Source organism: Phycodurus eques, chromosome 11, assembly GCF_024500275.1.
Source record: "Phycodurus eques isolate BA_2022a chromosome 11, UOR_Pequ_1.1, whole genome shotgun sequence".
NCBI lineage: Eukaryota > Metazoa > Chordata > Actinopteri > Syngnathiformes > Syngnathidae > Phycodurus > Phycodurus eques.
The window spans coordinates 20,817,010-20,830,943 of NC_084535.1; the positions used below are offsets into that span (position 1 = coordinate 20,817,010).

Below are 13,934 nucleotides of genomic sequence, written 5' to 3' on the forward strand. Positions count from 1 at the left end.
TGCGCGTAGAATGCCGCAGAGATCATCTCTCGTGATTGATCTGTTTTAGTCATATGCTGTGATGATGTAAGCAGTGTTCCTCCCGGTTCCACACAGCACCTATGCCACCGCCTTCTCGATCGATTTTGCAGCACAATTAAACATATCATCTGGTCATCTAGGTCAATTTATTCCAGCAGACTCTGCTCCACGGTCGCCATTGTTGTTGCTTTGTTCCTTGTTACGGAAAGGAATGTAAAAACGGCTACGAGAAATGGCCACAAAATGCAGAGCGAAACTCCACCCTGTCGCGTCCGGTTCTTTTATTCTGGTTGAGGTAGAACTTCAATGATTAGGGCGGATGGAAAGTTTAACAATTTATTTGAAAATACAAAATCAAACAATAAGGTTGGAAAAGGTTCCGCTCTGGGCTCTCCTGTACTTGGTTCAGAATGACGCCCAGAAGAAGGGAGAGGGAGGGAGGGAGGGAGAGAGTGAGAGAGAGAGCGAGAGAGAGAGGGTAAAATGCGTTATGTACACAAACTGAAGAGGGTTTCGGAGGATACTCGAGTGCTAAAATATTCGATAGCTGCAGCCCTGCATTCCATTCCCCAATTATATTGTTTAATTTGTATTGTTTAATAAAACCCCAGCTTCGTGTCCATATGCGAAAAACCTGCAAAACATTGCTCCTGACCATTAGAAAGTTGATCCTCAAACGGAGAAATGAGCAAAACTGCTCCTCAAAGAAAAAATAAATTGAGCTTTGATTCTAGACGATCTAGAGACTCATCTTCAAACACTAGCTGATCTCATTTTTTTTTCTTTTTTACTGTTCATTGACAGCCAAGAGTATCAATTTCATTGTGATGTTAATCTTCGACTGATAGCTGTGATGTGTATTCCAGATGTAACTCTCCTGCGCCTTAAGGCTTTCATCCCGCAGCTGTTGTCACGGTTACATATTGAAGCCCTTCTCCATGGCAACATCACCAAGGAGGTTTGTTTTTGACTAAGAAAAATTGTATTTAGTTTCTGGTGTTTACATTTCAAGCAGCAATATTCAGAAAAATATTTTGTTGGCAAAAGTCTTGGAAATCTATTTAATAATAATCCAATAAATTCTCCGGATAGATATTTAATATTAAAACTCATCAAACGTATAAATGGTCAAAGGATCACAATTATGGTGCATGTAATTACTGCATCCAAACTGACTTCCTGCTGGCTTTCTCATTTTATTTGTCAGTATTCAGTTTTCATACAGTTCAACACCATCCATATAATAATTCTAAGTAATGGGACAATTGCAAACATGTACCGTAATTTCTTGTGTATAATGCACATCTCTCCCACAATATTGTCAGAAGTCAATAGTGCGCATTATACATAGATATAGGGGGAAATGAAAAAAAATTGCATTTTATGAATTCATACTGCCATCTAGAGGTTAGGAAAAAAGTGTACACTTTCATTCTAATATAACACTTAGAAGTTATGAGAGAGGTGTACATGTTCATTTTAATATGCCACCGCCAGCTAGAGGTTATGAAAAAGGTGTAGCCTACACTTTCATTCCAATATGACGGGTAGTACGTATGACATATTTGTACAGTTGTGCTCATAAATTTACAGACCCTTTCCGAAAAATTAGAATATCATGGAAAGGTTTATTTTCATAATTCCATTAAAAAAGTTAAACTTTGATAGATTATAGATTCAGGTCCCACAATTTAAACAATTTCAAGTATTTGTTTAGTTTTACTTATTTTATTTATTTATTTTCCATCATGGCGGCGCGTGCATATGCAGCGGCTGCTCTCTGTCCCAAACAAACGGTTTATTTGTGTTTTTCATCTTATAAATCAGTGTTTTAGTCCGTCTTCGTCATGTCTACATGTTCCAAGACGCAGATACAGTCGCAAGCTTCTGCTCGACATTGGCAGAACTACCTTCACGGAGTTAAAACTCTACTCTCACTGAGGAGCTACGGAACTGCGGGTTGCTCTGGGTGCCTACAGCAACTGCTAATCCTAAATTATTTTCATCCTCACTCTCCTCATTTCCCTGATCACACTCTGGCTTGAACTGAAATGGCTGAACAGCGTTCATCGCTGCCAGGGGCTGCTACTGTGGCTACTGCTAAAAACTCCGGGCATCAGACACATCCCCATTTGAGGTCACTACCCATGGACTGCAACGAAAAAACAATGGCGGCCTATGTTGAAATTACGATGTATATGACATATAAATCTGGAAATGATTATCTAAAGTTGTATCTTATTGTTATGTTACTCAAGTCGAAAGAGATTATATATACCAAAAGTCATTGCCATCGGAGTTCACTTGAACAGCAGCGTTCCAGACGGCGCCATTCAGCTCGACCAGCTAGCATGCTACAGAGTGGACAGAACCCGGGAGGCCAGACTCGCGGCGGTGCACTCTGTGTTTACATCAATGACGCCTGGTGCCGGGACACTATCTTGGTCAGTCAACACTGCTCACCGCCACTGGAGTTTATGGCTCTGAAATGGGGAAATAACACTCTGGAATATGCTTTTATTCCCCTGGGAGGGGGCCTTCCCCACCCCCACCTCGTCTCCCGACCAATTAGGAAACTGGTACTTCTGTGGCCAGAATGGTCCCTTGAGGCACTTGGAGACTTTTTTGCCATACTGGACCATGTTCAAACAGGCTACCACCTACAACTCAATCACAGACCTTCAGGAGTACGCAGAGACTGTTACTGCAAGTGCGTGGATGATAGTCTGTGGGAGCGGCCATAGGGGTCGGGTGCAGTGCGAGCTGGGCGGTGGCCGAAGGCGGGGACCTTGGCGATCCGATCTCTGGCTACAGAAGCTAGCTCTAGGGACGTGGAATGCCACCTCTCTGGCAGGGAAGAAGCCCGAGCTGGTGTGTGAGGTCGAGAAGTTCCGACTAGATATAGTCGGACTCCCCTCCACGCACAGCTTGGGCTCTGGTACCAGTCCTCTCTAGAGGGGTTGAACTCTCTTCCACTCTGGAGTTGCCCACGGTGAGAGGCGTCAAGCAGGTGTGGGTATACTTATTGCTCCTCGGCTCAGCGATGCCGGTCCGACGTGGCAGGCCCAAACGTATTGTGAGGGTCTGCTGGGAACGTCTAGCGGAATCCCTTGTCAGAATGAGTTTCAACTCCCACCTCCGACAGAACTTTGCTCATGTTCTGGGGGAGGCGGGGGACGTTGAGTCCGAGTGGACCATGTTCCGCGCCTCCATTGCTGAGGCGGCCCACCGGAGCTGTGGCCGTAAGGTGGTTGGTGCCTGTCATGGCGGCGATCCCTGAACCCGTTGGTGGACACCAACGATGAGGGATGCCGTCAAGCTGAAGGAGTCCTCCCGGGCCTTTTTGGCTTGTGGGACTCCTGAGGCAGCTGATTGGTACCGGCTGGCCAAGCGGAATGCAGCTTTGGTGGTCACTGAAGCAAAAACTCAGGCATGGGAGGAGTTTGGTGAGGCCATGGAGAGAGACTTCGCGACCCCGGATACAAGCGGCCAAAATGGGGTGTCCGGGCTCTCCCTTAGAGAGAGGGTGAGAAGCTCGGTCATCCGGGAGGATCTCAGAGTAGAGCCGCTGCTCCTCCACATCGAGAGGAGCCAGTTGAGGTGGCTGGGGCATCTGATTCGGATGCCTCCCGGACACCGCCTGGTGAGGTGTTCCGGGCACTTCCCACTGGGAGGAGACCCCGGGGGACCACCCAGGACACGCTGGAGAGACTACATCATTCCCCCCGGAATAGCTGGATGAAGTGGCTGGGGAGAGGGAAGTCTGGACGTCCCTGCTAAAGCTACTGCCCCCGCGACCCGACCTTGGATAAGCGGTCGAAAATTGATGGATGGATGGAATAAAGTTTACCTGTTTGAACATGACACACATTGTCTTTGTAGTGTATTCAATTAAATATAGGTTGAACATGATTTGCAAATCATTGTCTTCTGTTTTTATTTATGTTTAACACAGGGTCCCAACTTCATTGGAATTGGGGTTGTACATAGGTGCGCGTTATACACGAGAAATTACTACTATTTTTGGCCAGGGCTGAAATGTGAAGGGAGAATAGCAGATGGCCAAGATAACAACCTTAGGTGCCCTGAATATAAATGTAAATTATTTTGTCTGTTATTTAAACCAAATTAAAGCAAGGAAATAGTCTGCACTGAGACCATTTAGAATGGCAGTCAGTGTGAAATCAGAGCAAATGTGTTCAGTGTTTAAAACTTTCCTCACACATCCAGTCTTTTCAAATAGAACCAAGTGTTAGTACATAGAGTAGAGCACAACCAGATGAATATGTACCAGTTCTCACTTTTTAAATATTTTTTTTTTTTAACCAAACTACCTTCCTCTTATACTATGTAAATGTGCCACTGGAGGTCAAACCACAAAAATGCCTTTTGTGAGGACCCAACAAATTGTTTTTCGATTTTCATTAAATACATTTAAAAACATAAAACAGGTGCCAATTTAAGGAACAACATACAACACGAAATGTTTGTTTTTCTGGTTGATAAAACTTCCTGTCAAACGTGTATAGGCTAAAATATCTTCTTCTTGCCCTCTTTCCGTCACGTTTTAGTCTGCCCTTGGCATGATGCAAATGGTGGAGGACACTCTCATTCAGCACGCTCGCACGAAGCCTCTCCTACCAAGCCAACTGATCCGCTACAGAGAGGTGCAGGTTCCAGACGGTAGGTCTCGTACTCCACACGCCAGTAAAGCACTCATAATCAACACCCAGCAAGGCCAGTCAGTCTCCACAGCAACCACACAGAAGGGCCCTCACCCTTCCCTCATGATCACGTCATCGCTGACGCATCCTTAACACTGGAAAAGGCTTCAATTAAATTTTAACATTTCTAAATTCCACCCAAGGAGACTCGTGGTCACAGAGTGTGAATTGACGTCATTCAGGCAAAACAAGTACACACGTCCCCTTGACACACACACACACTCACACACACACACACACACTTGTAGCAAATCACCTGTGCTGCCGCCCTGATTATGTTAAGCACATCGAGTGGTTTGCACAGGAAAACCAGGGTTGTGCAGGGCCAGCAGGAGACATCCTGCGTCCTACCGAAGGATGAAGAGAGGTTTCCGGGCTTGGTTCCAGGAGTACAGCATGTAAACACAAAGATGCTTTGCCAAGTCACAGCCTGGCAATGTAGAGGGGGGGGGAAAAAAAAAAAAAAAAAAGTAAGAGTTGATGCAGACGGTCACATGTAGCCCCTTCGCAACCTGTAAAAATACAGATTACTGCTTTTCTATTAGCTGTTTTATAAAATTTTTGACAGTCATGCATTATATATTTTTCTTTATACATACAGTACATCGCAAACCACTCTATCACTGGTTCAGCACTTACTGCAGAGAGTTTAGAAGAGAATGAGGATACTGATGTGTCCTGAGTCTGAAGCGATGAGGTGGTGGTTTGTGATTTTGATGACAGTTTTTAGTGCTCTTGTGGTGTCTGAAGCCAGATTGAGAGGGTTTAAAGATTTTATGATAGTGGTTCCTTGATCTTAGTACATATACTAAAAATCTGGCAAAAATATAATTGCGTAAAGGTTTTCATTACACTAATTTGATTCCTCCGAACATCTATATAACATTCTTTCACTGCAGTAGATTTTGGATCAAAGATGTTAAGGTGTTTGATGTCTCTTAAGTGCATGAGGGAAACTCTATTCCATGACAGCCAGCTTGATCACAGTCCCCCTCACAAACAGAAGTTGAGCTCAAAAGGAGCCAGGTTACCCAGCATGTCACCACACTTCACTCTAAAGAAAATATTGATGTCAGATAAAAAGCTTTAAGAGTCCACTTTGGAACCATCAGCAGAAAAGCAAGTCTTGAGAGTTAAGCACGCCTTGTCGTGACTGTCCCCCATATGAAACTTTAGATCCTATTGGGCCTGCATCCAGCAGCATGCTGTGTATGTGAACCTGAAACGGGGTATTGTTGCTTTGCAGTAAAAAAGCTCTGCAAGAGAAAATAAAAATAAAACCAAGCTGTGGACCCTGGCATCGAAGCGTAGTGGAGATGAAGCCTTCAAGCAAACACGAACAGAACAATTTGAATCATGTCATGGCATTAAAAATGGACTCATTCAGCAAGGTCCAGAAGTATTTGTACAGTGACAGTTTATATGATGTTGCCTTTATAGACCACAATTGATTTCAAATAAAACAGTCAATATGTGTATGAATTGTAGATTTTGAGCTTTATTAAAGAGAATTCACAAAACTATTGTATTTACTGTTTGGAAATTACAGCCAACTGTATTTATAATACTTATTTAATATTGTATATAATATACAATTATTATACGGTCAATTCTAATCTGTACTGAGTAATAAAACAATCAGATTGTCAGCACTAGTTCAAAAGAAAATTGCTTCTTTTTTGATAGTGTCACGGGTGCAAAAAAGTGAATGTTCTTGTGTTTCTGGCAGGTGGATGGTATGTTTATCAGCAGAGGAATGAGGTACATAACAACTGTGGCATCGAGATCTACTACCAGACCGACATGCAGACCACCAACGAGAACATGCTGCTGGAGCTCTTCTGTCAAATCATCTCCGAGCCGTGCTTCAACACGCTGAGAACTAAAGAGCAGCTCGGTGAGATACGACATAAGTTGCTTGAATGGCTTCTTCACGTTTGAATATGTATATAAATTTTTAAAAAATTCAGGGGCTAAGAAATATTCGTGTTAGGTCAGACGATAGATTTGTTAGCAATATATCATCAGTGGTGGCACTAAAAATAAACACACACACTATCGGGGATCTCGTTTGATATTCGTCCCGCGTCTGAGACGCACAAAAATTAGCAGGGACACATGAAGCATATTCCACCTGCGTCTGTTGACGTGTGGTTTAAGAACCGCCCTATCTACAGTATTTTTGTGCGTGTGTGCGTGTGTGTGTGTGTGTGTGTGTTGGTGAAGAGCTTCGACACAGCGAATCAAAAGTGCAAATCCTGTCTTGGTGCTAATAATCAGAGGCAGAGTAGGGCGAGTTATCGTTCCAGTAATAGTTTATTGCCACGTCAAAACCGATTAATAGTAAATTTTCAGTTATTTCAATGAAAATGCGATGACTTAATCTTTCTAGATTTATTTCCGAAGTGACAATAAACAGACCTGTCACATGAATTTACATCCAGTAGTGCTGCAATTAGTAATCGAGTATTCTACTGACAATTCTATCGTAATAATCAAGTATAACGATAAAATATTTTTGCTTGGTTAAAGACCAATTATGAATAAACATTTCATTACTAATGAAAGCCCAATTGGTTTCCTTTTAGATAATCAACAGTATTTGTCTTAAATTCACATTGTGCACATAGCAGCAAACTGCATTTTCTTGTCTACAAACATTTCTAGTGAGACAATTTCAAACACAAATATAAATAAGCATTTCTTGTATCAAAAACATAAGGCAATTTAAAAAACGGGAACACAAGTTTGTCATCTTGTTATAAATGCACAATTCTGTCCAACTGTGATATCTCAAATGTTACATCAAAAAGAGGCAAAGATGAAAAGGACACAAAGAACAAAGAAGAAAGTAGTTTCATGTCAAATAGATGCTAGCTGTGTGCTGACCTATCGGTAAATAGTGAATTAAAAAAAAAAAATAAAATTCAAGACTGATTCTTGAGAACACTAAGGAAAACAAGCATACCTGACGTCAAGCTGCGTGATTCCCACCATGCAATGTGATTTATTTTTTTTTCCCCCCAAAGATTGTCCTTATTGTTATGTTAATTGTCATTTTCCTTTATGTGTATGTTAGCAGTGGTTCTTGGAATGTATACTTTAACTGTCACATTTATTGCTGATTTATGTTGTATTGCTTTATTCTCTCTCATGAAACCATTACTGTAGGTAGTGTGTGAGAGAATGATCTCGGTCAATTCCTTTACAAGCGCGTGCCCATCAGGGCGTTAACTGGCTGAAGATAATAAGAAGTAACTATAGCAATAATAGCATGGTACACTCTGACCTATTAAATAATCAGTAAAATTAGCAGTATTGTGTTGTCACTATTCACATTTTCCTGTAATATAACAATAAGTGATACATATAGCATGGAAAGAGAAGCTTAGAATTTTGGTTTCTCAGTGCCAAGTCTTTTTAAGTCAATGGTTTCAAGTCCAAGTGAAGTCATGAGTGATTGCTGTTCAAGTCCAAGTCGAGTTGCAAGTCTTGTAACATATTGTCAAGCCGTCTCTAAAGTCATCAAATTCATGACTCGAGTCCAAGTCATGTGACCCCAGTCCACATCTCTAATATATACCATATTGCCAAAAGTATTCGCTCACCTTCCTTGACTCCGATGTGAAGTGTGACATCCTATTCTTAATCCAGACGTTTAATATGACATCATCCCCCCCTCCGTACTTAAAACATCTTAAATTCTTCTGGGAAGCTTTTCCACAAGGGTTAGGAGTGTGTTGGGAACCGCATTAACTGATTTCACAAGGAACTCTTGTGGGATGAAAGACATAACTTCTCGTATTCGCCCTTCAAGTTCTTCCAAAGTCGTTGGTTTGGTAGAATAGACTTACTCCTTTAATCATGGAACATACACAAAGAAATTGAGAAAAATATTACAACATATGAATAAATTATAAGTATTTTAAAATAGGGAGTTACTTTTCAATCACCCTGTACATATATATAATAAAATCTGCGAATAGTTGTATCTGCGGGTGCCTAAATCTAAAATCTGTTAGTTATTTTGTTTTTCAATTGTTTTATATTTATGGCCAAGAAGTGTTTTTCATTCAAATATTTACTGTAATTATCAGAATCAGAATCATCTTTATTTGCCAAGTATGTCCAAAAAACACACAAGGAATTTGTCTCTGGTAGTTGGAGCCGCTCTTGTACGACAACAGACAGTCAATTTACAGAACACTTTGGAGACAGAAAGATATTGACGAAAAAAAAAAAAAACAGTCACTGAGCAGTAAAGGGTTGCTAGTTATCTGGTAATGCCGGTACATTTTTTTTTTTGACAATTGTGCAAAAAGATGCAGAGTCCTCTAGCACTTAGAGCAGTTCGAATGACTAATATTGCAATAGTCCGGTGCAATGACCATTGTGCAAAGGGCGCTGAGACTTCAAGGAGTGTATGCGGTTTAAAGTGACGAGTAGTGCGATAATCTGGGACGATGTCGGTTGTGCAAATGTTACAGATACTCCTCAATCAGTGTGCAAATGGAGCAGATGCTACTCTGGCATGAGTGGCCAGTATATGCAAATAGTGCAGCATGGCGAGACAACTACAGTGAGTGCACGAGTAATACATAATTGGCCCCACAGAAATGTGACAACGAACTCAAGGCAAAAAATTGCCAGCATGTTGTAATGGAATTGTAGGTCAGGTGTTTAAGAAGTTGATTGCAAGAGGGAAGAAGCTGTTGGAATTTCTACTAGTTCTAGTTTGCATTGATCGGTAGCGCCTACCTGAGGGAAGGAGCTGGAAGAGCTGGTGACCGGGGTGCGGAGGATCCGAGAGGATTTTGCACGCCCTTGTCTTAGTTCTGGCAGCGTGCAAGTCCTCAATGGTGGGTAGGGGGGTACCGATAATCCTTTCAGCAGTTTTGATTGTCCGTTGCAGTCGGACAATGACTTTATGACTTTACTACTGTGTTTGCATAGGTAAATGGTAGACTACGGTGTGTTCCGCCTTGTGTACAAATTCAGGTTGCGTCGCCTCCATAGAAATGGAACAAAAGTAAAACCCTCTGTTTTTCTGAATCCAAGACCTCGCCATCCCACTACCAGGTGGGAAAATAGAAGCCACATCAGGGTCTACTGTTCAAAAACATCTTGTTTGATGGTAACCTTGCTTCAATCTGAGGTCTAACCCATTTTCTGCTTTGCATCCCAAAGGCTACATCGTGTTCAGCGGTCCAAGGCGGGCCAATGGGGTCCAAGGCCTTCGCTTCATCATCCAATCAGAAAAGGCACCGCACTACCTGGAGAGCCGCATCGAGGCGTTCCTTTGCACCATGGAGAGAACAGTGGAGGAGATGAGCGAAGAAGCTTTCCAGAAGCACATCCAAGCCCTGGCCATTCGCCGCCTGGACAAACCCAAAAAACTGTCCGCGGAGTGTGCCAAGTACTGGGGAGAGATCATCTCCCAACAGTATAATTTTGATCGAGGTGAGCTGCTGCAAATGGTCATCATCACCTTACTGCTACATCTAAATCCTATTTGAGTCAAATATATTTAAAACCGCATTTGATCTCTCACATTGTTGCTCATGTTAAGTATTAGGTAGAGTACATTTCTGGACCGTTTCAGTAGGGGGGAGAGAAATGTAATCGATATAAAAGCCTGCGGCTCAAACAGACGTTTTTCACCTGCAGCCCTCTAGCTACGCTAGCGTGGCTTGTTGTGGCTCCTGATTCACTGCTAATCTGTCAAAACCCCAAAATGTTGACAAGCCACCAATGGAGTGATGGTGATAATTGACTCATACCAGCAGCTGTAGGAGGGAGCACAAGTGTAAAGTGGACAAAACATGAGCCATTTTGGGAATGATGTCATTGTTGGATGCCCATCAGAAGCAGAGAGCTGTGATTGAATTTCTTGCTTAGGAAGGAGAACCACCACTAAACAGTTTCAAACTTGCAAAATGTGAATGGGTAAACTGTAATGGCGTACAGCTCGGTCAATGAGTGTTTGTCCAGGATTAAAGGTGAAGAACAAGAGCCCAGCACTATTACCAGGATTAACCGCTAAAAAACGTCTGTCACTCCTTTGCCTCTCACAGAGGTCACTCATAGCAGGCTCTTTCTGGACACCCCCTTTTTGACTGTGCTATAGCTATTGCCTATTGTAAATTTAGACCCAATATAAGACAAAATGATTGCAGAACCACCAACATTGTGTTTGAATGATGCCCTTGTCTTGTGTCACAGATAATGTTGAGGTGGCCCACCTGAAGACGTTAACTAAAGACGACATTATGCAATTCTACCGTGTAAGTAGATCAGCTTTTTTTTTTGTTTTTAATCTGTCCTGCAGCTGCTGTAGTTTGGCAGATCTGTATGCCTGTGCATGCCAGAGCAGTTATGCTATGCATCCTGTGAGTCTGTTACGTTTCCTCTGTTATCGTTTGCATTCAGATGGCTATTTATTGCAAATGCAGAGGGGACAGATTGAGGTTTGAGAGGGGGCAGACAGAGAAAAGGGAGAACAGAATCAAGAACAACAAAACTAACATCATAACAACAGTATATAACAACAATAACATTACATAGAAGTAGGGCTGCAACTAACGATTATTCTAATAATTGATTGTGTCAATTATTTTTTCGATTAATCGGATGAAAATCGTTTTAATTTCCATTCTTTTATTTAAAATCAGGGCATTATTTCAAATTGACAGTGCAGAAAATGCAACAACATAAATTATGATTGAGTTACTGGTTTGGCCCATAACATGGAGGACCAATAGTGCCAAAATTCAATAAATACATCATTTATTAAATAGATGTGTCATGGAATATTTGTCGGTTTTGATTTATTTAAATTTTTATTATTATATTTTTTTTTCCAAAGTAAAAGCAGATGTTTGCAAATGTCTTATTTCGATTAAACACAAATATGATCCGTCTGGTTTCATGTAGGACTACTGAAATCTGTGAATATTTCATGTTGAGAGGCTAAAATTCTGAGAATTTTAAATAAATACAAATTTCTAAACGATTATTCGATTATCAAAATAGTTGATTGATTAGTTGTTGCACTTCTACATAGGTGTTACTTTTTCAATGTGTATTTCGAAGGTAGTGCTATACCGTATGAGGAAAGGAATAGGACCGGACCGGTTTGTCTTGTCCAAGGAGAGTCACAGGACTTCTTTGCTGCATTTCCTGTAGTTGAATAAACCACTGGACATGAATACGAAGGCAAACATTTTCAAATCTTCTGATTTTGACACTTAAACTTGCTTTTAAAAATAATAAAATCGGGGAAGGGGTTGGGGGGGCTGGGATTAGGCTTGCATAAACTTTGAAAAATAATTGATTTAACTATTTGCCTTCCAGGGCAGAACGGTGGGCGACCGGTTAGCACATCTGCCTTACAGTTCTGAGGAACCGGGTTCAAATCCGGCCTCGCCTGTGTGGAGTTTGCATGTTCTCCCCGTGCCTGCGTGGCTTTTCTCCAGGTACTCCTGTTTCCTCCCACATCCCAAAAATTATGCACGGTAGGTTAATTGGCGACTCTAAATTGCCCATCGGTATGAATGTGAGTGGTAATGGTTGTTTGTTTAGCAAAAAAGTATTTAGTCTTCCACCATTTGTGTAAGTTCTCCCACTTGAAAAGATAAGAGAGGCCTGTAATTTTCATCATAGGTATACCTCACCTATGAGAGACAAAATGAGACAAAAAATCCAGAAAATCACATTGTCTGGTTTTTAAAGAATTTATTAGCAAACTATGGTGGAAAATACTATTTGGTCACCTACAAACAAGCAAGATTTCTAGCTCTCACAGACCTGTAACTTCTTTAAGAGGCTCCTCTGTCCTCCACGCGTTACCTGTATTAATGGCACCTGTTTGAACTCGTTATCAGTATTAAAGGCACCTGCCCACAACCTCAAACAGTCACACTCCAAACTCCGTCTGGCCAACACTAAAGAACAGTCAAAGGACACCAGTAACAAAATTGTAGACCTGGACCAGGCTGGGAAGACTGAATCTACAATAGGTAAGTAGCTTTGTGTGAAGAAATCAACTGTGGGAGCAAGTATTAGAAAATGGAAGACATACAGACCACTGATAATCTCCCTTAATCTGGGTCTCCATGCAAGATCTCACCCCGTAGGGTCGAAATGATTACAAGAATGGTGAGCAAAAATCCCAGAACCACACGGGGGGGACCTAGTGAATGACCTGCTGGGAACAAAGTAACAAATCGGTAACACACTACGCCACCAGGGACTCAAATCCTGCGGTGCCACACGTGCCCCCCTGCTTAAGACAGTACATGTCCAGGCTCATCTGAAGTCTGCTCGAGAGCATTTGGATGATCCAGAAGAGGATTGGGAGAATGTCATATGGTCAGGTGAAACCAAAATAGAACATTTTGGTAAAAACTCAACTTTTTGTGTTTGGAGGAGAAAGAATGTTGAGTTGCATCCAAAGAACATCATACCTACTGTGAAGCTTGGGTGTGGAAACATCATGCTTTGGGGTTGTTTTTCTGCAAAGGGACCAGGGCAATTTTGAGTCTTCAATTAACCAACACGCATGTTTTTGGGATGTGGGAGGAAACCGGAGTGCTTGGAGAAAACCCACACAGGCATGGGGAGAACATGTAAACTCCACACAGGTGAGGCTGGATTTGAACCCGGAGGCAGATGTGCCAAGTAGTCGTCCGCCTTGTTTTTGTAATAATTTTTTGAAATTGTAAAGGGACCTTTTTATGACACCCTTTATGTCTGCTTTTCACAAAATAACATAGTTTTATTGTCATCTTCACCTTTTGTGTCCCTCCTCCCCAACAGGAGCGCCTGACCCTGGACGCCCCCAAAAGACACAAGATGTCAGTGCACGTGCTATCCAGGGAGATGGACACCTGTAAGTATTTGCAGTCACGTGATCAATGTGAAGGACACCACACAGGCTGGTCTGGGCTCACCTCACTGTGTGTTTCCTAGGTCCCCTCGTTGGAGAATTTCCTGCTCAGAATGATGTCAACTTGACTCCTGCACCCTCTCTGCCCCAGGTAACCCCCCAGCAACACTATTTATTTACACCATTACATAGAATGAAGTCTCACGTTGACATCTTCTTCAAAGTGTTCTGGTGAAGTACTCACACCAGCCATGACATTAGGTTCACAGTCTAATGAGATCCATTATGAGAGCTCTGTCAAA

General features: G+C 42.0%; 1 protein-coding gene across 2 annotated transcripts in view; it reads left to right on the plus strand.

Moving 5' to 3' along the window:
* The window catches only part of ide (insulin-degrading enzyme), a 40,968-nt gene that overhangs the window by 24,035 nt on the left and 2,999 nt on the right, over positions 1 to 13,934 (plus strand). For both annotated transcript variants that reach the window (XM_061691029.1, XM_061691028.1), the window contains exons 18-24: positions 888 to 979; positions 4,593 to 4,704; positions 6,475 to 6,642; positions 9,933 to 10,205; positions 10,968 to 11,029; positions 13,563 to 13,635; positions 13,716 to 13,783. In XM_061691029.1, the coding sequence (XP_061547013.1) occupies positions 888 to 979; positions 4,593 to 4,704; positions 6,475 to 6,642; positions 9,933 to 10,205; positions 10,968 to 11,029; positions 13,563 to 13,635; positions 13,716 to 13,783 (848 nt within the window). The remainder of the gene's footprint in view (positions 1 to 887; positions 980 to 4,592; positions 4,705 to 6,474; positions 6,643 to 9,932; positions 10,206 to 10,967; positions 11,030 to 13,562; positions 13,636 to 13,715; positions 13,784 to 13,934) is intronic.